At 42.3% G+C, this 25,487-nt stretch overlaps 1 protein-coding gene across 1 annotated transcript in view; it reads right to left on the reverse strand.

Moving 5' to 3' along the window:
- Positions 1 to 3,632: 3,632 nt before the first annotated feature.
- lrrc75a (leucine rich repeat containing 75A) overlaps positions 3,633 to 25,487 on the reverse strand; it is an 86,998-nt gene continuing 65,143 nt past the window's right edge. The window contains exon 4 of the mRNA XM_066695629.1: positions 3,633 to 7,436. Coding sequence (XP_066551726.1) covers positions 6,800 to 7,436 — 637 coding nt within the window. The 3' untranslated portion in view covers positions 3,633 to 6,799. The remainder of the gene's footprint in view (positions 7,437 to 25,487) is intronic.

Genomic DNA, 25,487 nt, shown 5'->3' on the forward strand with positions numbered 1-25,487 from the left:
GTTTCTGCTTTTATTTATGGTGTCAGTAAAAAGATATATGGTGTCAGGGGAACAGAAAACAAGTAACTGAAAATCTATTTGTCAAAACAAAAATGCATGGTTGACAGAGAGCACTGGGAGCTAAATGAGATCTGAGGATTACTAGTTTGATGCTTTCTTATTTCTGAATTTTAGTAATGCTCTAGAAGAAAATCGAAAAAGCATGCTACACAACCCACAAAAAGATACCCTCATCAGGATGCACTTGAGTGTATAGTTTTCAGGAATTGACGAAGTGATCAGATTTGCAAAGTGACCACATAACAGCTCCCGGCCACAAGATGGAGCCTCCGGTAGCTCCTGTCTGGTTTAGTACCCCCTTTTCTGTCTGCCTCCCTTGTTATTGCAGTTTTATTTAACATGGTTATTATTAATAAGTAATGGCACGCAATTCACTATGAGCGTTGGGTGATTCTGATATTCCCTCTAAATATCACAAGATTTGTGTTTTATCTTGTGATCAAGCCGTGTTTAGTTCGCCTTTGATCATATTTCGCAAAGCTTCCTCGCAGAAAAAGCATACACTTTAACCATCTATTCAGAAAAACGTCCTTCTGTTCTCTGGTGAATTATTGATTATTATTTAATATTAATTAATTTGTTATCAACTCAAGAATCGCACACTTGTACCTCTAAGTAGTAGAACGTGGCTTTGAACAATAAAACCTACTGTGACAGAGTGAAGGATTGTAATTTGGGATTTGCGGCTCAAGTTTTGAATTGGTCTAGGCTTATAGAATAGTTATTTTAAGGCAGTCAGGTTTCAAGCATGATAACCACTAAAGGAAGAAATCCCCCTGGTCTGTTTTCATTAAAATAAGCGGATTTTCACAATGTAACAGAGAAAACACCATGCTTTCTCAGCCCTGGTACTGCACTTTCATATGAGTAAGTGAGTCAAGCCGGTTGAAAGCTTCATTATTGCTGTCGAGCTGCTCCCATTGGCATTTCTCTTCATTCGTAAACCACTGTTCCAGATATCTGCAGGGCTTTCTGTTGCTGGCTTGTTGGCGTGTTTTTTATAGAGGCCTGTCATAGCTTGATAGGTTTCAGCGGCTCTGCCCAGCCAAAAGCAAAGTCAGCATGAACTACTTCCCATCTGCTCTGAATTTGCTCGACTTTTTCCTCTCTCTTTTCCCCCCCAAGCAGCCAAACTAAACTCATTAAACAACACCTTGGCCCGCACACCCCAGCGCCAGGGAGACACCTAAAAGAGTCTCCGTGCAGCAGTAACCGTTACAGCCCATCTGTCTCGATTAAACACGCCTGGTCTTCAAGTGCTCGATTGGCTGAGGAAGCCCAACTTGAGACCACACCGCATTATCCACGGATACAGAGCTCCCCTCCTGAGAGCCACTCCAAGACCTGAACTGTCAAACAGCCCTCTCCTGGGAGAAAATGGATAAGAGATGGGGGTCAGTAAATTGATTGATTATTGTTCTCATTTTTTAATTTGTGTCCCAGCAAAGGGGTGCAATAGAAGAGGAATATTCACCCGTTGCTTGTTAGATATTGTTGTTAGTGAAATAAAGTGATTTATTATATACCGTGCTCATGATGAAAACAGACCAAGAAAATCAAACTCTTTTTCTATCTAAACACTGAACAGGTCCCTCGGTACACACAAACGCTAATAAAAGACAGACACCAAGCAAACACAATCACAATTAACAAGTAAACATTCAAAAGCAAAAGTTTGTTACCCGTTTTCTTCTCTTCTTTCATCATTCCCTCCTTTCCTTCCGCCCGTCTGTCCGTCCGTCACCACAATGTTATTTGGTCTAGATCTTTACTGTAAATTTCCACACATTCTTACCCTTCTAGAAATGAAAATGCATCCCCTTTGTACTACTGGGGGAAATAAGCTGCTCAGCATTAGATAAATTGCACTGGCCATTCAAGGAATTAGCAGAGCAAAACTGTCATTATATTTCTTCTTGTTTTTAGAAGCTCCAGTTACTCCAAACACCCCCCACTTTAAACCTTCTAAAATTACTTTGGATTCAAAACCGGACGTGTTTCCAATTTATTGGGCCTAGCAGATCTGTGGACAGGTAACAGATCTCCTATCTCCGAGTTCCTCACTTGCTTGCCCATCTCCCCCACCCACAACCCACTTACTGGCACATTTCCAGCCTACAGAAAATCAATTTGCTCTTTAATATGCTCCCAATCCCTAGTCTCTCGAAGGCTGTGGTGCGGACGATCTGTCTGAAAAGCTAACAGGCTCTTCAATTTGATTTCACCTTTTATTTCTATTTCATTTCTTTTTTTTTCGGCTCCCCCGGTCTCCCATCTAAACTTAGCTGGGTTGGAGCTCTAAGATGAATTACGGCCGACGTCAGCCCTCTCCGCCGTATAAAGCCATCACTGAAGGTTAAGATTTAATTACCTTGATGTGGGTTTGATACCTGGGCAGTAAAAGAGGAAAATGGAGCCTAGCCAGTCTAATAGCAATGCAGTTTAGCCACTATTGGGACATATTGACAATTAAGTACTGGGAAGTGACCTGGCAGAAACAAACACATTTTGGAGGCAGAACGCCAAGCATGAAAGGGAGTAGGCTCAAACCTCTCCTTATCTGATAGTAGGGCCTTCTGTTCCATTCTGGGGTTGATGCAACTATTTATTATTTTAGTAGGAGGCACACATTTATACTATAGGGGCACTGAGGTTTTACTGAAATACAGAAAACAACGGTGCCTATTTAAGAAAACTGGAACGTGTGCTTGTTCCCAAGGTTTGTCCAGTTCAGTGAAGATTAAAAATCATGACCTGTGAAAGCCTTTAAAGACTATTCTTTGTTTTCTTGTCTGTCTATTTTTAATTGGCGAGTTCAATCTGAATTTGGACCAATTTGGAATCGGGCGCGGCTTGATCCACTATGTTGCCCAGCGTTCTAATTAGGGTGACATCCGGTGTCAGCGTGGTGGTAATTGTTTTATAATTACAGTCTTATGAAAGCAGGATATTTTGGGCCTCATAATTAAAGCTCTGTTAAATTCACAAGTGATTTTCCATGACCCCATCTACTGGTCAGTCCAAAACCTTTTAATCAATTCACATCAGAGCGCTCTTAATGCAATGGCGTTTAGCTGCTGTCTAAATGAAAAATGTCCTTCAGACAAACGAGACACAATTATGACTAATCCGCCATTGAAACATTTTTACAGCTGCAATAGGCAAATATTAATATTCCATGAAAGATATATAGAAGCTTGTTCAATTTCTCCCGTACATAAATATGTAAATAAATTCATAACAGGGAGGAAAACAAATCTGTCCTTCACTAGACCAAAACACTTGACAGGTTTCTGTAGGTGCAAATAAATCATAAGAAAAGAAAAAACAAAACCATATTCCTTTTGTTGATTTCTTCCAGGTACATATTAGGACAGAAAAATAAATAAATACAAAGCTGCTACGTCTGCTACTTCTAATGATCCGATAAATGGTGAGATTAATTACTGCATCATGACTCTATATATCTGTTGCATTGGTGTGACCTGACTTGAGCATCATTTTAGATGTTTTCCTTCATCAACCAAGGGAAAAAATTATACAAAAAATACAAAATCAGTGTAATAACCAGGTCTTTGAATTCCATTTGTTTATTTATTTATTGAACCTCATGACAGCAAGTCAAGTTGATCATTCCACTTGTACATTTGATAACGGTTAATTACTTTCCTTCGTTAATTTGCATTTTCCTTTGTTCTGAAATGGACCAAGCTGCTCGGAGACCTGCCAGCCTTCCTTCACCAGACAGCCTGACCAATCCAGTCAACCTTTTAATTGATCTCCACCCCCCCTCAGAAGCCAAGTTCAGAATATGCTTCCCCATGATATACATTTGGATAGGTTTATATTTCATTCTCTTGAAAATATTATTACATTAAAAATATAAAATACACAAGCAAGGTTTCGAGACTTCTAAAAACATGTTCACCTCCTAATTAAAAAATAAAATAAAAAAATCCTATGTGCAATGTGTTGTTTCATCTCATGTTCCTTGTTTTGTAGGTGTCGGCGTTCACAAAGTGGCAGTTTGGAGGATTTAGAAGTTCAGCTACACAACAGCCAGAACTCAAGTTGGAAGTGCGATGCTGGGAAGAGGTTTAAAGTCAAGGTTATAAACTTGTAACAATAACCAAAACAAGTCTTTATATAACAGGCTTTTGTAATGTGAATTGTCCGCTTTAACTGAATTATAAAACTGTTTTTGTTTTGAATAAGAAACCATTTTTGTTTTCTTTCTTTTTTTGGTTGGGGTCGTGGGGCTGCTGCAAATCCCCTCACAACTCCAGATAAACAACAGGTTTACCAACAGATGCCACAAATCCAGTCAACCCCCGAGAGTACAGTGGACTGGACTTCCAGGCCACAGAAAGAATAGGAATGTACCACGAGAGCAGCTATTGTAGGGGGTGACCATGACAGAGGGTTCAACCAGTACAAAACAGCAACCCTTTCTTGAAATTCATCAGTTCAAAAATCCACTTAATAAAATAACAAAACATATTGCTATACATTTTTAAAAAACAGCATTCCTTAGTCCATGCCAGCACAAAAACTATTTTAATACTTGCTGGTGAAGTGGTATCTGCACAACTATACTTTTAAGACCAGGGAAATAGTATATCTTCTTTATGAGGTGAATCAGTGGCAGGGGATGTGCAGGTGAGGGGGCTGTGACTGACAGTGTGTTCTCAGCCAGGATACTTAAAGTCAGTCGTGCAACACAACATCCATCTTCGGCAGACCTTGACTGACACCAAACACCAGCAAACAGCAAGACTCTGTCCAGACAGCATGATTAACAATCAGTACGCCTCTCTGCAGAGCAGCGCTAGCTTTCTCATTTCACCTCATTAGCCAGTCATACAGAGAGGGAGCATTCAAGACAGGCCAAAATGTCAGATTCACAGAGGTTTTCCTATATTTAAAATTAAGAGGGAAGGAAACTCCTAACACAACAGCCAAGCCTGGAGAGTGGGCATCCCACTGTGTAAAAAACATCATCAAAATAATGATAAATAGGGAACAGCAATGTGCGTGTGTGTATAGACTGTATATATGCATACATACACACACACACACACGCACACATACAGTATAGATGTGCAGATTCTATCTTCAAGCACCTGACCCACTCAGCCACCTAAATAAGCAGCAAACTTGCTACACCAGAGGTACAGTGTGTCTTTAAATCATCAGTTCTCCTAACATTGTAAGTGCTGTGTATCCAAAACGCAGTGAAGCTCTGTGAACAGTAGGGTTCCCACCTCTGATGGACAATAATTCTCGTAACACCATGTCTACAGAAAAAGGCCATAATGCACTTGTGTAAATATCACTTTAACCAGCATGGCAGTTCTCTCGGAGCATCCTTTATGTAGTACAGGCCTAATTTGCCAGTTAGGGGTGTATAAGGGGCAGTACGCATACTCATTTGAATCAAAGTATCATCCTTACAGCTTATCTTCTCACTTAAAACGATAGCAGAAAATCTCCAAAAACGATCCTCATGCGAAAGTATAATACACTGAAATCAGACAGCTGGTTTCATCATGAGAAAATCATTTACCAGTTTTGGGGAATCATGCGCTAAGTGTTGATATTACGCCCCACAAAATAGCACAACTGACCCACTTGAAAGAAAGGCAGCACATGCGCTACATGCTATATACACCTTTCCTCCTATAAATCTATTCACTTCTTATGTGACAGTCCCTGGGATAACCCCACTGTGGGACACCCCTTAGGGTCTTTGCACAATAATGCTGTATATGAGTGACAGGTTGGTTGATCAACACATTATATCCCTTCTATATCACAGCCTCAGAACCCCAAGTCATGGCTTGTGAAGTATAATGAAACGTTGGCTTTCCTTATTCCACAACCCTGTATTAGGATGCTCACGCTTCCTTGCACAGTGTATCATAATATTGTTGTTGGACTGACTTCTCAGAATATTCCCCCCATCTCCACTGCCAGTTAGGAGCTCACTGGCACAGAGAGTCTCTAGTCTTCTGCAAAATGGACACTATGGGACTGCTGGACAACTTTAGAGCAAAGAAAGACTGTCTAATACTGAATACATGGACTCTATTGCCCACAGGGTTCAAATGGGCCTCCCAGCCGAAAGTAGAAGAGGACTTCTCTCCTCTTAGACACGCTACTCATGGAGCAGTTTGGTAACCAAGTTTGGCGTTACAGATCATTACACTGTGGACACCGGGTGAAATGGGGTCTAGCTTGAACTCGAGTGATGCCCTGTTTTCTGTGTTTTTTTTTTTTGCTTCGTATAATGGAAAGATCTTTGTCAGGTAACAGGTAACAGACAATACAGCTTGTCAGAGAACGTGGCATTGGGGACCAGGCGCTCTCTGCTCTCAAGCAAAACTGGGCAGGAATGGAGTAACATAGCAAAGCTCAGAAGTGCCAGAGACGCAGCTCTCTGAATAAACAAGGGCTGTAACATTTCACAGAAAAACTCAGTTAGATTGTCCTTTTCTTGCAAACTTTGTGTAAGTTAACAAGGGCAAGTAGTGGCTGAAGAAGAAACACAGTTGAAGGCCACAACACGATAGCAAGATGCCTCTCGCTCTCTCTTTCTCTTGCTCTCTCGGTGAAGAGCTCTCTTCATGCCAGCCACAAGTGGGTAAACTGCCTGCCAGCCAAAAGGCAGGAAAAAACTGAGCTGCAGGACACCTTGAGGGGCTGGAGGGGTGGGAGCAGGGGGCGGTGGCCGATGTTCTCAAGTCTGATTGGCTGCCCTGGTCTCCACGTGATCCCCTGTCTCATCTGTCATTGACTGCTTAGGCAAGGGCTGAAGCTGGGATAGGCCGGAGTCGGGGGAGGGCGGCGCAGTGGGACAGCTGTCCTCTCCCTCCTTCTCTTGCTCCTCCTCGGAGACCAAGTCGTCCAGGCTCTCTGAGAGATTGCCGTCGTGGCTGTCCAGGTCGCTCACCTGGCTCTCGCCGAACTCCAGGATGGTGGGCAGGTGGCCTTGTTTGGGGCAGCGCTTACGCAGGCTCACCAGGAAGGGCTGGGGCAGGCAGAAGATGTCCACGTTGTTGCCCAGGTCGATCCAGGTGACGCTGGGGAACTTCTCGGGGTCCTTGAGGGTGTCGGTGAGGTCGCGCAGCACAGCCTTGGTGAGCCGGTTGCCGTTGAGGGACAGCGTGTTGAGCAGGGGCAGGGCGCTCAAGGTGGGCAGCAGCTGCAGGAAGGCCTCGTCCGTCAGTTCGGTGAAACAGAGCTCAACGCTGGACACCCGGCCGGCGTTGCTCTGCAGGTACGAGCTCAGCCTCTCCATGTCCTTCGCGGTCAGTGGGATTCCTGACAGGTCCAGAGAGTTGTTGGGGGGACCACTGGACAAGACTGCTTTAAGACTGGATAGGAAAGAGAAAGGAGAGAGAGAGAGTTGCAGGTGACATCATAATCAAGTAGCAGTTGTTTGGAGTCTGTCCGAAAAGTGAACATGTTCACATTTTTAAGTGTTAAAAGTGATAACTGGATTCGACAGTGTAATACATTTGCTATACAATTGTAATCTTTAAAAATACAAACAGGCAACACAATGTGCTTTGTATGGTGTTGTCATTTGTTTCAGTGAGGTGGATCCCAAAGTAGATTCTAACAGCTACTTCTGCTTCACATTAAGCACTCAAACGATTTCTCCTCCTGATCCAATGCAAAACTTACCCAAGCCAAGTTAAAAATACCTAACAATAATACATATTATCCTGGATGTCTACAGTAAACTGTTTACACAACTGTACTATATTTGTATGGCCTCAGAGGTGGCCAACTGCGTCATCTTGTTTTACACAAAATACTACTCTAACTAACTACAAACAGCAAATAAATAATTATGTATATCGAATAAAACAAAGATTTTTAAAATATACATTTAGACAGTGGAGGATAACTCCCTGTGTTAGCCATTGGCCACTTCAGTACAGTGTTAAGATTTTCCTTTTGCAGCCACTTTGTTCATAGTTATTTAATAAAAATAGGGCAGCTGAACTGATTGCACTGTGAGGCAATGGCACTAATATGGAGTTTGTCTGGCGTCTTAAATCTTAATCCAACCTCTCTTCAAGGCCACACTACAACACACTGACCCCAGAGGCTGTTACTGGAGTGTGGTGGCATCAAGAATAGTCTTAATGATGTTCAAGAAGTGCCCTTTTTAAGCAAACCAGTCAATCAGCCATCCCCTGCGGTCTCCCCCCCCTTCTCCTCTCCTCTCTGAATTCTCCTCCTCTCTCTCTCTCTCTCTCTCTCTCACTCTCTCTCTCTGGGTCAAATAAAGTGTTTGAATACTCAGTCACATCTCTGAGCCCCACGGCAGAAATTAACTCAACTCCAGTGCAATTTACACATGATCATAAAGGAGAAATTACCAAAAATGGCCAGGCAAGACTATATATGGAAGAAATATATATAAATAATAAGGAATGGGTGGTTGTAGGAATGCGCAACAGTCTACAGTTTAGCTAAGACACCCCTCGGTCATTTCGGTTTGCTCTCTTTCCCCAGGGAAATAAGATGCAAGTCCTATTACTGTTACCCAGCAGTCTGAGCCTTTCCCGATTTCAGAAATCACAGACTCTTGTATTAAAGGGAACGCCAGGCACCGAACATTGAATTCTTGTTCCATGGTTGTTAGTACATTTCCCCAGATGGAGTCAGTAATGTATATAAATATACCTGCCTGGGGTAAGCACTTTCTTGTCCCTTGAGGGTTCCTGCAGGTTTCCAGTTACCTTTCAATTAGCGACTGATTAAGACACAGGAACAAACAGAGTGATTTTACTAATTTTCTTTCCCTTCTAAGAATGACATCAATTCTGTAATGAAGACCCAAGGAGGACTGAGAACCTGAAATCCCTTCATCCCTTGGGGAGCAGATCGGCCCTCCCTGACGTACGCTTTTCTGCTTTAATCAGGATAATTTGAACAAGACCCATGTGGTACGCACAGGCCTTGGAAAACAAAGTCTGCAATTAAACTGATAGGCGGTAGGTGTTTCCTTATCACCCCAACAGCCCTGAGCAACAATACAATTAACATTATTGACACATTATTTTTATATATAATTTTATTTATTTAAATATTATTACTGAATTAACACATTCACAGTTTGAATGGCCATTAGCAGCAGAGACTGCCAACAAAATGTGCCGTGTCTGTCTTTGTTAAAAGTAATCAGTTTTATCAGGTGTCTTTGAAGTAGAACATGTAGTTCAGGAGTCAAGTGCATTTTGACTCCCTTTGACTGGTTGCTCCCATCACATCTGAGTGCCTGAGTCTTTAAGGGGGACAGCTGTGTCAGGATCAAACCCTGTGACTGAGCGATCTGGTTTAAAATAAATAATAAAAATAACAATTCCTGTTCTCAATAAGATCATGTTGCATTAACCCAGTACATGTACAGGAACTCTGTCAATGACCAGAATCTAGATGACTAGAATCTAACCAGCTGATACATACAGAATGAAAAAACATTCAACACAGGAGTGTTTCATACAATATAGTTTCCGCCTGTCTCTGTGTAGCATGTACTAGTCAATTTAATAACCGTTTATTAAACATGTGATAAACAGACCAAACATAATTCTCTGTGCTCCCTGTATGGGCAGCAACATACCAAAAAACTGTCTTTTTCTAAATCCAGGGAGAGATGGAAGGTCAAAATGAAGGTAAAAGAAAAAGAGCTAATTAAGACAATAATTCCACTTAGGGCTCACGTGAGACTACGACTCGGACTCATGAACGGGAAAGTGCAGCTGTTCCCCGGGTAGTTTGCGGTGTCTTTGAGAGGACACGCACACACTCACAAAACATACATCTTCAGCTTCGTTTCCGCCCCCACCAATAACACTGATTGCATTAGCTCACTTGATCAGCAAATGTCACTTGCTTTTCCTCTGCAAGGGTCCTGTAGTGACTAATTCACACCTGCCAAAGCTGTACCCCCGTCCCACTGTACACGGCTATCGGTTGTGACAGGGCGTTCGTGACAACAGGGGCCCGACAGGCCGACAGCGCCACTCTCTGTCTGTGACGCGTCCGCCTGGCTTAAGGACAGACAAATAAGCAGTCGTGACGAGCATGATTAATTAGTACAACTCGACAGTACATGGTGTGCAAGTGCCGGGAAGGGTAGATCATAAATAAATAAATAAATAAACACAGGCTCGTCAACTTTATTAGCTGTCGGGAGTTATCGGAAACTTCTCTCTTTATGGTCACGCAAAAAATTGAGATGTCATGGAAACCGCTGAGCTATTAAAAGAGAGGCTAAATTCAGTTTATTTTTTAACCACCCAAAAATGCTCATTAGATTGGCAAACCAGAGCTTGTGAACTCGTTAAAGTTGTGTGTTTGGAGGCAGCAAGTCAGCATTGATTGGCAATGAAGAGTGTCAAAATCCATATTGAACCTATTGACTTCCACCGGCTCCGTGGAGTCTCAATTTGATACTCTGAGGAGAGAGGAAACCAAATTTGTTTCCTTTCGTTATCGCAAAATGCTGAGATACAATGGCTCAATCCAGATCATTCTATCTTGAATGACTGATCCCATCGTTAGCCCCAGCTTGTGTTCAGTCTCATCATGTGGGCCTATGTTTGTGGCAAACCATATTGGCTACAATTAAAAGTGCCATACACAGGAGGAAACAGGATATGTGTTTTTCACAGGAAAACCAGTGTGTATAACTGGTGAGAATATCCAACATGGATAAAATCCTAGATGTACTGAAATAAATGAGGGGTTCTAATTATAGGCCTAATGTAAGACCCATCTACTTAAAGGGAGTTACAATTTAGTCAGGTAACTACTGACCAGTTTGTCTTAGTTGTGTTTCCTGTCAAGTTAAGGAGAGACTGAGTCCCCAAGGTTGTAAGGGACAGCATTAATTGTATGACCCACCTTTATAAATGGGTAATTGTATCTAAAAATAACATAATAAATTATAACAATTGTATGTTGCCCTGGATAAGGGTGTCTGATTAAAAATATAATGATAATAATAATTCATGTCTGTTTGTTGTAGGGAATGATTCCGTACATTGTTGGACTTTTAAACAAGCCCAAGCACAAACAGATTATCATTAAATCCTGATATGACAAAACTGCAGTGCTCAGTCGCCTCAGGGCTTTTTGGTTTTCGTTCCTCCTGACCTCATTACTGTCTTTCCGGGGCTGATGAGTAAATGAGACCCATAAACTCTTAAGGACCCCTGGTGCCACTTCAGGAAAACCACCAACTGCTTCCTGAAGTTTCAGCACGTCATTAAGCAGACTGAAGTCAGCGTTGTGTAATTAAGGGCTGCGGCTCTGAAGTGAGGTCTGAGCGGTTCCATCAGCCTCAAAACATGAACCAGTACTTTAAAAAAATCGGCCTGCTCAGTTTTGCTCTTGGGAACACTGTGTGACATGGTGATGGCCCACACAGACGTGAAGCCTGGCACTCGACCGTCCTGCTGCGTCCTGAGTCGACCTACAGGAAAAAGGTAGCCAGCTGGGCCCACAACAGGGCAACAGAGCAGCGAGAGAGAGAGAGAGAGAGAGAGATAGGGGGTGGTGGTGGTGTCTACCTCTTTGTGAAGAAAGTCGATTTCCATATGATGAGCTGGGAGCAGAGGGGGGATAAAAGAAATGATTCCCAAACCATACAAATGGATCCCGACCACAAAAATGGCATGCTTTACAGCGTTCGATATCCTTTGATTGTAATTTTAAGGATTCTCATCCATACCCCTCACGCCCCTATCAGTAATCTGCAAGTGCACTTGTAAGAGCAATTAAGTGAGTATTGAATATCCATCTACGATGTGCCCGACTTACAAGAGCTCGCACTGGCACAAAGTACTGTGTATCGATGGGTCCGACGCTTAAAAAGCCACATTCCCCGATGCCTTGTTACGTTGCGGACGCTGATAAATGGATGCTGTGAACTTATGGCCGAATAGCGCTGTGTTTACAATAAGCTTTGGGAAGGAACTGGAAACGGCCATTTCTTACACGTGCACGAACGAGAGAGAGAGAGGGAGTGTGTGTGTAGGTGTGCTTGTATGTGTGTGTAACTGTGTGTTTCAGTGTTTGTGTGTGTAGGTGTGTGGGTTTGTTCGTTCTGGCAATGTTGTGTGAGGTTGTATTTTGGAGCGTACTTTGGTTTTGACACATTAGACATGTTGTATAAACGTATTAACCTTGAGGAAAAAGGGTTGTTATTTGTTCTCTGATTAACTGTTCGTTGCATAGGTCCATCTCTGGAAATGTCAGTGTATAGCAAACACAACTCAAGAATTTTGAATTTTGCAAACAATTTAACTTAAATGGGTTTAATTTAACTTCAATAAACATTTCACTCTTTATATTTGCCAAGTTTAGAAAGTTACTGTACCACCTTTTGACCACATCCCCTGGAGTTTTTAACTTTGTATTGCCACAATGACATGTAATGTAATGCAGTGTTGGCAAGACTTTATTGTGTTAGCTGGGGACAGCACTACAAGCCCCATGGTGACACTCTCGATGCATATTTTCACGTCTGCTGCTTTTCACTTTGTGTGCCTCCAGGGTTACTTGTAAAAACACACCTGTATGGTTAAATAAAGACCCACGGGCCACAAAGCTACAGCTCCACAGGTCAAAACTATACCCAGACTCCATAGCCTCATTCATCAGAGTCTGCAAAAGAGAAGGATAATGTATATACCAAAAATATATAAAAATGGAACGCTCTTCAGGGAATTATTACTGGCATCAGTGTACAAGACTGGGGGCCCCTCCCAGAATATTATACCTCCTGGCTATAGGGTTGGTGGGGGAAGGTTACGTGTTGCATCTATTGAAATGTTAAGCCCCCTCCTATCATACATGGGAACGGTCATCTGTCGACTGATTGCCACTGATCCACCCCCACTCCTCTTGAGGATGCCGAACAACGAGCGCAAGGGTGGCGGAGGGCTTGCAAAAGAGTCCTTGTGTCCTTCAGCATGTTTCGATATGCTCTCTAGACTTTTTTTTCCATTATTGGTTTCTTTTAAACGGAAGGTGGTTTTCACTGTCAATACAAAGGACAGTGATAGTGGGTGCCATGAAAAAAGGAGAGCTCCAGTAACTCTCTTGATGATGACAATATTACTATGACTGCTACTACTAGTAATTTAGCTGATGCATTCAAGACATTTTCACTGGCCTACGAAAAGGGGCTATATCTACAGACACATTGAAGCTCAGCAGCTCCTCTTCACAGAGTTGCTAACAGACAGCAGAGAAATGGGATTTCCCAGACGCCCCAGGAGGAACCCCCGACCTCTGACCGCTGATGCTGCTTTGGTCTCAGGTTCTCATCAGAAAACCAGCAGACTGCTTCTTTCTCTGGGGAACTCCACATTACAGTGCTGCTGCCAAAAATATGTAAGTTCCTGGCCTTGGTCTCCTTTCCGTCTGTCTTTGTATTTTATTTATTTATGTATTTATTTCATCTCCTGCCCCTTCAGAATTCCTCTCAGCAAAACACACCTCTCCCCGTCTAAGCCAATTGCAGGGAAGCACTCTGTCTGTGTAATAGAAACTCACCTTTGTGACCGAACCAAAAATACCAGCAGTTTCAGGCGACGATCTTAATGTCTGCCAGCCATTGCATAATTGAGAAAATCACGAGTTCTTGAAAGCTGGTGACTCATAGCTTTTGCAGCTTTTTTATTTAAGAGACTTATTTTCCCCGTTTCAGAAGAAAATACCCTCTAATCTAGTGCCTAATCCTTTCTAAATCTCCTCAAGGCTCTACACAGCTCCAATATATTAAACACTGGACTCAAGCCTTCTCACTCCTTTCTTCATTCTGGTATGCTCCCTTTGATGTCCACCCCTCTCCTCTCTCCTCCAATCCCTAGACTCTTCCTCGACTTCGCTCTCTCTCTCTCTCTCTCTCTCTCTCTGGAGACCAATTAGCACCTAGGTAACAGGTGTCTAGGTAGCAAATGACAAATGCAAACTGACTGTATCCGAGAAGTGGGATGCGGTATATAAAAAAAACAAGGTGACTTTCAAAGTTCTGCAGGGGCTCCAGACATTTTTATCAGGTGTTGTTAAGGGAGGGAGGAGAAAGCAACTTTGATTCTGAGCTATAATCAAACAGGCCTTCCCCACAGCAGCTAGGCTTAACAGAAAATCCTGTAAACTGTACCTGCAGATCTTTATAAAAGGGAGGGAGAGGGAGTGATATGTTAGTCCTCTGGAAAACAGAAGCTGAAATGTTGGCTAGCTTCTCCAAGATGGAGTCTGAAAAGAACTAATAGAAAAGATCAATGTTTGACTTTCTTTTTTCCTTTTACTTATTTGTTTTGTAAATTTAGAAAAGTGGAGCAGAGCCATTTACCTGTAGGGTCCCTCGGGAGTCCTGATTGCTCTACTTCATATAATACCCAGCATTTCCTTCTCTTATTTAAATGTGTCCTGGTAAATGTGCAGCAAAGCATTGTGAAGGCATGTGAAGCCCATAGTTGACCACTGTTAAACCATGTAAAAAGTGAAACAATCTTTACCAGAGTACATTTACCAAGGTCATCTTGAATAAGAGCTCTGCCACCCCTGTGTCTTACTGTCAGGATTAATTCCTATGTAACTGTATGGATAACAATTTACAACACGGTTACTAAGCTTTTAATAAGCAATATATTGTATCTGTTGGTAAAAGATAATGAATTACAACCTATTAAAGCATTATTAATGCAGTTATTAACCAATTTCCATGTCACTTGAATATAACATGTCTGTTGTAAGATGTAAATGCTGTACACATGCTCTGAAGATGATGCAATCGAACACCAAAGTTGAGGTTTTGGTGTCCGATGACTGCAACCTCTTGTCTCTGACTGTATTGGATTGAACACATTCAACAAGTTGTCTTTTGAGTGTTCTCACATGTGCCTTCCTGGAATAAAATGTTTATAAACATTTAATTACACCATCATAATACCTTTGAGAGGTCTATATAGATCATCTATTAATACAGTGATAGATTCAGTTGTTCAAGGCAGGTGCTCTGGTTTCATTCCACAGCCCAAAACAATGCTGCTTACTCACTCTAAAGTGCCTTGTAATTATGTGAGTGTGGTGTGTGTGTGTGTGTATGTATGTGTTAGAGCTGCGCATGAAAGGAAAGCAACAGCAGCCGTACAGATACACATCGAACTGACAGAAGATGTTGCACCCAGCAGTCTATCTCCCCAATCTCTGGGCACACCTGAAATCAATGAATCAACACATCAAACCTGCTCTCAATTTATAGAGGTGTCTAACAGCTAGGTAAAGTAAGATCTGTGCACATTACTGTGTATTTTAATAACAGATGGTACCCTCTCCAGTGTGTGCCAATTACGCCTGCTTGATCGCTGGACAAGACGTGCTGGGCTACTGCATATGTAAACTTGTGTGAGCATTCATGCGATGAGAGGATAGGTGAAGCAATCCTCAAAGCCAGAGAGGACAAGCAGGTTTATCACAGGCAAGGGAAGGGTGACATCAGCGGAGACAGCCAAGCCTGAACTAATGTCGGTTCATGGGGAGAGGGGGCTTCCGCAGCACTAAACACACACTGTTAATCCAGGAGACGTGGGGATGTACTACAGAGGATGAGAGGCAAAGTTCAGTTTCCTCTTGGGTTTTACACTTTGACCAGAGCAGGTGAACGTGGCTCATTAAGGGATGCTAAACAAACGAGATCCAAGGACACTAACGAGGCGGAGGGATGATCAAATTCAAGATGTCCCACCTAGATGAATTGGGCTTAAAGGATATGGATTTTAACAATCTCTATCAATCCTGTCTAGCTCCCCATTAAAGGGCAGTGAAATATCAGCTCCATGCAGTTGCTTGGTTCCCCTCTAAAGACAAGAAAGGCTGTTGCTTAATTACTGGTTTATTCAAAAGGAAGAGGTGGCGAGTCTGTATGTGAGTGCAATGGGGTCCAAGGGAGACAAATGGGAGCCGTCTGTTCCCCACGATCGCCATGCAAAACAGGTGCCTGCAGTGAGGATGTGCTGGTTTATTTATCAGGCACATTTCTTGGGCATTTCCTGTAAATCTGGGCTGCAAACACTGGCTGCACACCTTCTTAATTTGTTTCCACCGAAGAACGGGCTGGGTCATAATGATACAGCAAGCTATTTTTGCACACCTTTCCCTGTCTCTATACATTTTAAAGACTAAATAAAGAGAGAAGCAGATATGCCATGAATAGACAATTTTACCATAGCATTTTATGTGAAAAACTGTTGTTTTACCATTGAGATGACCTATGATATAGACTGTAAAAAATAATGGACATAAAACAGTGTAATTAGTAAAGCAGTTGCAGTTTGAAACTATGGGGATCACAATTTCAATACAGCTCTAGTTTGTTGCATTTAATGTAATTGCTGTGATACAAACACACGCAAAAATACACTTATGCCCATCCTTCTCATTTTTAAATTAATTCATGGCATCTGTATTGGACAAAACTTTCGTTTTAATATGATATATCATCCTGGAATTACTCTGTGGTACAAAGCTATTACTTTACCATGAACTAATACAAAGCAACATTTTTTATTTACGCAAGATATCCCCCAAGCTTCTGCTTTTCCGCTAGTCTGCTACACCAAATACATTGTTATTGCCGCAGTACAAGTATGTGTTGGGATTTCTCTCCCACCCTAGGATTAGGTCAACAGCGCGCCAGTTCAGCCGCAGCCGCAATGCTGTTCTTTCGGCAGCAGTAAGCTTCGTTGCGTTCTAGAAGGCTTCAATTATTCAGCGCAACATTTCATCCGGCCATCAAGTAACAAACACCGAAATTTGAAGCGGTATCCCCGCTGGGTTGTGTGTGGGAAAACGCAACGTACTGTTATAAGAGGACATTTCAATGGGAAGACAATACAAGTACTCTGCAGGACCGAGAGAAGAGCACACACACGGAGAGAAAGAGAGAGTGGTCTGCCTCCACTATCGCAAGCTACAATAAAGCGCACTTTTGCATGGAGCAGGCAGGTTTCAGAACAGGTTTCTAAAGTAACGCAGTTTACCCAAATTTAGTTGCACGCTGGCACTGTAATTAAAGTGGCAATGTGGCTGGCACAGCACGGGGTGTCTCGCAGATTGTGTGCAAAGCTGGACCTCGACCAGAGCTGTTTATGGGGACAGCAGAGACCACTGACCCAGAGCAACGTTTCATTGTTTATTTTATTATAATGATTATATAATTAATTGTATTGCGACATTTGCTAATGCCTTTATCCAATGCAAGTGGCGTGGTTAACGTGGCGAATAAATGGGTCAAACTTAAGGTAAATGTGGGATTGCAGGACACATTATTGCAACACTGTGCCTCATCCCGCGTTCATACATTTGCTAACTTTTGAGGCTGAAGGAACAAAGGCTTTGGGCTTGGGGAACAGTCAGTCTGTTCTTCTGACTGAAGTGGCTGTGGAGATGAAACGGATAAGCTGATGAGCTGCGCTTCTCCATAGTTTCCAGTGTTTCCTCTCGTCTATGAGCGCTGCGCCCTGGAGCTGTTCGCTAATAGAGAATCCTAATAGAAGATGTGTATCTGGCACACAGCGTTTCCATACTGCTTGCCCCAAGAAAACCTGCGTTTCCAACTCTGGTAGAGATGTGTGGAGGAAATGCAGCTTAACCCACTGTCAGAGTTAATTAAAGCAACCTAGCTACCTCCTGCATCCAAGTCTAGTCATCGCTGATTTATTCATATTATTGAGTGGCCCCCTTTGGCTTCATATCTCTGCATGGTGTGCATTATCCCACTGGAATGAAAAGCACATATCCCCATTACTAGGCGTAGTTACTTAACTTGTCCACCATACATGTAAACTACATGTAAGGTTAAAAAGTTGAACGGGACCAAAAACAATATACAGTTTCTTTACTACGATTTTTATTATTACCACATCATCTTCTTCTTAATATTAAATAATAGTTTCCCAAGTTCCATTTACAATCACAACTCTCAGACAAACTTTCTTAAAAATGAAAAGAATGACAGCAAGCTGGTGTGATGTGAATCAAACAGAGCAAGATACTTACTGGAGATATAGACATGTCATTTTTTAGGGAATGGGTTGGGTTATGTGTAGTATAGGCCCTAAGTGATACCAATGTCACAGTTTATTTGTAAATTTGTGCCCCCAAACCACAATGAAGCAGGTCTTCTTTAGTGGTACAAGTGTTGCACTGGCAGGCAGTTTGTAGCTGGATTTTTAATACAGGATCATGTGGAGTAAGATCTGAACAATATTTGCCTCCAGTGGGGCACGGAGCATCCCTCTCGACTGTAGCATGTGCCACCCCCTCCCTACAGGTGTAACTCTAATGTGGTAGGTTCTACGAGCTTTAGATGGGTGATAGAACTGCGAGGAAGTGTCTCGCTCCTTGGCAGCTCTGATTTTACACTGCCTCGACAGAGACGAGGGATATGCCACTGCAGATTTATTTGGAACCGACTCCAGCAAGCGCGCCTCAAAGTGTGTGTGTGAATGAGAGAGAAAGCGAGAAATTCAGAGCAAGATTGTGTGGGTGTATATATGAGAGGGAGAGTGTGTGTGTGAGAGAGAGAGAAAGAGAGTGAGTGAGAGAAAGTGTGCTTCCAGAGAGGAATTGGGAGATTGTTGTTGAACAGTGTTAGCAGAACCATCAGGCTCCTCTGAAAATAAAATATTTCAGCCAGCAGGAGTCCTGTGTCTGTCTTTGGCACGCGAAACGCAGCCAAAAACACTTTCATAAACTACCCAGACAGACTCCAAACATAAAACTGCTCGACACAACTCAAGGCTGCATTTAAAAGACGCCAGTTTTGAGACCTTTGTGCCTCAGCCACGCCAGTTTTGCGTAACCTTTCACAATCTGCCGACACTGGCCTTTTCCTTGAGGTGTAATTGCAGATGTTCGTGAATTATTTTGAGTCATTTTCTGTTGAAATCAGTGTGCAATCCTATGAGGAATTATGGTGGGAGGGGAAATTCCAGTGTAAATAAAACATTTCCACTTAAAAAAATCGAAAGTTTTGTCTACACCTATGATTGTTATGTTGTCTTCCTTTCCTGGTAAGCTCTAGTGTGATTTCCCTATAATTCAGACTGCCAGTGCTTATGTGTATCTCTATACATCCATCTCTCTATAAATACACAGTTCAGCAGTACAGTGGATATAGATGACTGCTACATAAAATACATTTAGTTCTTCTTACTATTGTTAATATATCATGATATCATTAACCTTGGCCTTGCTGGATGAGGGCCACCTTCTATTAATCTGTTTCTTTGGGGATCTTCCATCTATCAACTCCCTTCTACAAACTACTTGTGATGCAGTGCAGTATTTCTCACTAGGATCCATTCTCCTTGCTATCTGCTAACCTGTCTGACCTATCTGACTTATAGATGCTTTTTGCAACGTTTGGAGCTGTTTGGGTTCCAACCCTTTGATGTTTTCGTTCTCGACTCCTTGTTATTCCTGTTTTGGCTTTCTGTGCTTCATATTAATAGGGATAAATGGGAGCTCTTTTGAATGCACAGCTATGAAAAGAGAACAAAACAACAGCATTGCAGTATGTAAGAAAGACCCAGGGTTGTGCCAAGGCACCGTATTTAAGAAAAACAAGAGGATGTTAACTATTATATAACCTGCTACTCCGGTGAGAAAAGCCCCAAAGGAGGCTTTGCACATCAAAAAAAGAGAGAAATAGAGTGAAGGGTACTAACATATTCACAGGCCTCATTCATTATTCAATTCTCAAGTACATGGGAAGCACTGTAAAAAGCTCCAGAATTATTAGTTTTTTTTTTTAAATAGTTGATTAGAGAGACACTGACAGGTCTAGTCTCCATTTGTGTCTTTTATCTGGGAAAACTGGCCCGGAAAATGTCCAGAGCTGTGATTTTCACCCATGTAGTTTAAAATGCTAATAAGGCATACACATTTAAATGTATGCATTTTTTTATAATATAGATATATATGCATTTTAATCATAGATACTCTATGCCCATAACATTTGATATTGATCACTTATGTACTTCTTTTCATTGCTGTCGTAATCTCTAGGAATACATTGTGCTGCTGCTGCTGCTGCTGTTTAAAGCCACGTATGATTTATGATGTTTCCGAGTTAGCCAGAATGTTCCACAAATTAGGTCAATCAAGAGACAACCCACGGACAACAACACGGCCACCGCAGGGAGAGAAGTCTGTCGGAAATATGAGAACATAAGCCTCGAAGGATTTCTATTATTGTTATTTTAATAAACAAAATCTGTGTTGATCGCGGAGGGCAGCAATACCTTTTTTCTGGGAATGAAAACAACACCTATCTGCGTTGCGGTTTGCCTCACTGAATGTAATGTAGTGCAATATTGTCATGCTGGCAGGGTCTCCTCCGCCGACTCATTGGAAGTGCATACACCGCCGGCGCGCTCGCAGCACCGTGGCGGCCTGCGAATTTCAAAGGAGGGGAATATAGTCTGTATCTTGTGGATTAAAGCGCTCCCGGTTTGGCAGCAAAATCTCTGGTTATTCTATGATAAGGACGACTGGATCTTAAGTTGTGGGAACACGTACCTAGGCAGAGAGAACAGCTGAGCTGCAGTGTGCGTTTACCTCACTGCTCTCTGATACTGCTAGGTGGTACTGATGCTGCGTAGCAAACTTATTTAAGGCGAGGGCAGATTGGTGGACAGGCAGGCAGTGACGGCCCGCAGGCAGTGCAGATGTGCATCGGAGTCTGTCTCTTGGCTGTCCCCTGGTTGACCCGCCTGCCTGGAGGACACATTTGTGTGTGTGAGAGAGAGAGAGAGATTGATTATGGGGCATTTTGAATAGAGGATTCCACAGTTGACACAAAGGTCCAATCTCAGGGAGGACAAACACCACCAGATAGTCTTACGATAATCCTCAAATCCTGGCAGGTCCCAGTATCTTCTGGCTTTTGTTCTAAACTCAGCTCCACATTACTGAATTCCTCAGATTAGCTCATAAACTGGATGAATTCAATACTTTTCCTCAGGCTGCCAATGGGATTACAGTGAGGTGGCACCTTGAATCAAAATAATCTTTTAAGCTGTCAGCTCTATAAAACATGAAAACAATGTCTAGGTGGTAATATATCTAGGTGAAATGGATAACAGAGAGAGCGAGATGGAAGGAAAATGAGAAGACACTGCAGTCTCTCCAGGAACTGAGGTTGGGACCCCTGCCGTAGGCTAGAGTAAGGCTGTAGTGTTTACTGCATGGCAGAGTTGTGTTTGACATTCATCTCCTGAGATGAAGTACTGTCAGAGGAAAAATAAATCTCTGACCAGCAGAACAGGAGATATACAGTGAAAAGTGTATAAGTGTAGAAGTGAGGGAAGTCATGTTATAAAAACACACTGCACAAGTACAAACTCATTTAGAATATTGTACTTTTAAATATATTTTAGTTCTAATCCATGTTTATTTTATAGGTTGGAAATATGTGGTGCAGTTAATATAATTCTGAAATAGAAAGATCACACATTTCTACCAGATATTAAAAATGTTTGTTCTGTAGCACCTAGATTTGTACACAATATCCTACAAGATTTTTGTATTCCACATATGTTTTCTGTAAGGGCTCCTCGATAGCAACTACGGCTTACACCTATTCTGCCATGTTTGTGAGGGGACGGGGAGCGGATATCAACACATGGTTTAAAAGGCGAGATTCATTCCGAGCCGGACTGCCAATCCAGAACCACAGGGAGAGGAAGGGCGCACAGGGCAAGTGAATTAGCCTGATGCATCACCTATGGGTTATTAGTTTACAGCCAGTGGAAATTTCACAATGGCTACTTTACCAAGATATAAACGCCAAACCACCCCCAACCCCCCCACCCCTCTTGCAAAGAATCCATCAGCACAGACACTAAGTGAAGCCAGACCGCCACTTGACCCCCCTCAACAACCCCCCCAGAAACGTCCGCGGAAACCACCTCCGCAGATTGTAATCGTGCGGTTTGATAAGAGCTAGATCAGTGTCAACCTCCTTCATCCTCCACCACATACCCTGTTTTTCAATTTGTATAAAATACATATATATGTGGTCACAATCGAGCAAACTATCTGGGTGGTCGGGCCCATTTTTGCGACTTTCGTATCCAGTCCAGGGATGATTCCTTATGATTGTCCCCTGGACAGGATGAAGCAGGAAGGAGATCACTTACCAGCGAGGAGAGTAAGGAGAGATTGCAGTCTGAGAGTTGGAGCCAAGGAGTGTAATGGACAGAGCTACACGTGACCAACTTGGATGATGTGGCCTCCTCTTATCTGGGACCTCTCTTGAGTTCTTTCCCTTTGATGATCCCCAGATACCAACATGAACGCATTTGTCTACAGAGCTAAAACAAATCTTGGCTCTATCAGCAAGTAAACAAATAATGTGCTCCGATATACATGACTCAGCTGACAGACAGTTCATTACATTGCGGATAATTCCCCAAGGCGGAGAATGCGTGCTGTATGAAAAAATGAAAATACAAATAAATAACCCATCAGCACAGGCAGTTAACGGAGTATTAATATATTAAAATAAAGATGCAGTGCAGTTTTAAAGCAATTCCTGTTCCTGTCTGAGGTACCTTCACCCAGCAGGTACCATCCCTCTACAGTGGAGGCAGCAGGTCATTAGAAAAGGGATATTTTGCTCCAGGTTTAATTGGATCTTTCTCTTTGATGTCCACCAAACAGAAAAACAGGTGTCACGTATGCTAATACAATTCAAGTGATAATAAAGTAGAGCTCAACCAAGATTACAATGTACAGAAAACCACACATGCCAGCTCAGGGTAGTAGATGAGTCCACTCTATGAATATAGGAATAAAAGGTTCTAATATAATTCAAGGCAATTGGGTTCTTATAATTGAAAGCAACAGAACAGACGTGGAAGTGGTTTAATAATATATGCGTTCATTTACGGGGGGAATGTAATTAAAATTCTAACCAGTATAGTCTTGCTACCGTGAAACACTAAAGCTACAAGATACAGTTGCTCCCTTGTTCACTGTGATATCAGGAGGGGGGATAGAACGACACTGGATTAGTCTGATTAGTCCACACAAGTGCAGAATACGTGCAAGAGATTAATATTCATTCACAGCAGATCATGGGGAGAAATTAAAGGCAAGAGAAGCAGGTAATTCTTCACACAGTCCCACTTGCCAGTTTGCTTTCATTGGTCCTGATCTGCAAAACTGTTCTTTGTATCAGAATAATGAAATTCACTCAAGTGCCTAATTGGAATAAGCCTCACAATTAATACACATCCATGAAAGCACCTGCCTCACTCGAGCACTCTGAACCCTCTGCTTGGTCACTTTGTTTATGGAAGTTGATGCCACCGATTGCCACACCACACTCTTTGGCTACTTGGGCCAGCTATATCAACTCCCGGAGGGGAGGAAGAATAGGGTGAAAAAGAAGGAAAAGGAGGAGAAAGAAAAAATTAGGTGAAGGAGGAAGAAGAGGAAGGGAAGAAAGGGTATGAGAAGATGTAGAAGGAGGAGAAGGTATAGAAAGAGAATAGCGAGAATGAAGAAAAAAGGAGAAAAACAGATATGAACAGAGAGCATGTGTAGCCGACTATTAAATTCGTTCACAAAATCATAAGCACTATGTTTACCAAAGTTACAGTTCCTTGATGAATGTGTGTTTAGGGAAAGAAACAGACACCTCTTCAAATTCACTAATCTCAAAGCATTTCACAGCCCCTGTTAAGCCAATCCCTTTGCCGACAGAAACTGTCCTTTTTCTCTCTAGCCGAGGTGCAAATTTAGACAGATTCACACTGTTTGACGTGAACTGGTCTGAAAAAAGAATCCACTGAAAACCAGAGTTACTTTTTATCGACGTGTTTCAAATGAAGTTTGAATCTGAATACTGAAGCCGGGGTGCACCAGCGATTTGTTGTGAGGAACATGAAAATGGACCACAAGGGACCTTTTTTCTTAGAACTGAAATAATGTACAGAACATGTAGAACCGTATCGGATATATCCGCAATCGAGATTCCCGGTCACAGCATTGAACTACACGAGGGGAAACTAGGGAGGCTGATTCGTGTCGTGGTCAGAAGAAAACCCCGGAGAGCTGATAAGGAAGAAGCAAAGAGGTCTGTATCAAACCCCTCACAAAGGTGCAAGAAACAGCCGAATAATCTGCAAGGAACAGGGGGAAGGCTAGGTAAATATATTGCTTCCCTTTGAACGCAGAACAACAGCAGGGAAAAAATTGTAACTATGGAAGGCCCTCCAGCTGCTGGTTAATTCACACAAATCTACCGAGCCACTTTAATCTTTTAATTAAAATCGTTTGCATCGGAGATGACTGCTGTGCGGTTCCAGAAAAAATAAATTGCATCCTAAATTGCAAACGCCTGTTCTTGGCAACAAGACAAATATGGGTCTGACCATACTATTGTTGTTCTTGGTTTTACCATGTTTGCTATCGTATCGAGTTCCTATGAGTCCAACATGCCTTCACTGTGCTTCACTACACCCGGACTACTGAAATGATACACCCTGATCAATATTTCTCAGGCATGTTTGCTCTGGTAGACTGTGGTTTCATCACTGTAGAGCAGGGGTTCCCAAACGTTTTGACCCAGGGACCCCTTTGCTGCACAGAATCTGGCAGGGGGGAGGGGGCATTTGGGTGTCTTTTTTTTCTTTATTTTTTTAAGATAATCCGCCATTACAGTTTTCTCGTCAAGGACCCCTTGGGGTCAGTTCGGGAAACTCCGCTGTAGAGAGTAGTAAAACCATGTTAAAACTATTCTACAACCATAGCAAAACTCTGTTAAAAATGAAAAAAACATATGGTAAATTTACCAGGGTAAACGTGCAGTTATTGTTAAGCCAAATTGCAGCTCGCAGAGATTTGATGAATCATGATCTTTCAATTGAGGTTGAAAGAAACTTTTGAGACACCTGTTTCATCGGCATAGGATCAGGCAAGTTAACACAGTACTTAAAGGATTTCTCATCATATGGATGCTACTGTATGACATGTGTATGTGTGTATTATATTAAATCAGACTATTAGCCATTAGTTCTGCCTGTGAGCAAACGCAGGTTTGAGAGTACCCTCAGATACTCAAATAAATGTGCTTGGTAATATGTTCATTTCCCCCTCTGTGTTGTTATACCATTGTTATGCCATCCATTTACTTTGCTTATTGTTTTCCCTATTTCTACACTCAACTAGGGTTTTACCAGACTACACTAGAGTAAACATTTATAATGGTGGGATTCTGACAATCTTTCCCTCACTGTGTGCTACAATGATGTAATGACAGGTGCAGGCAGTTGAATGAAATGGGCAACAAAATAAGGCATGGAGGTCAGAAGTGTCAA

This window comes from Amia ocellicauda, chromosome 22 (assembly GCF_036373705.1).
Source record: "Amia ocellicauda isolate fAmiCal2 chromosome 22, fAmiCal2.hap1, whole genome shotgun sequence".
In the NCBI taxonomy this organism is placed as follows: Eukaryota; Metazoa; Chordata; class Actinopteri; order Amiiformes; family Amiidae; genus Amia; species Amia ocellicauda.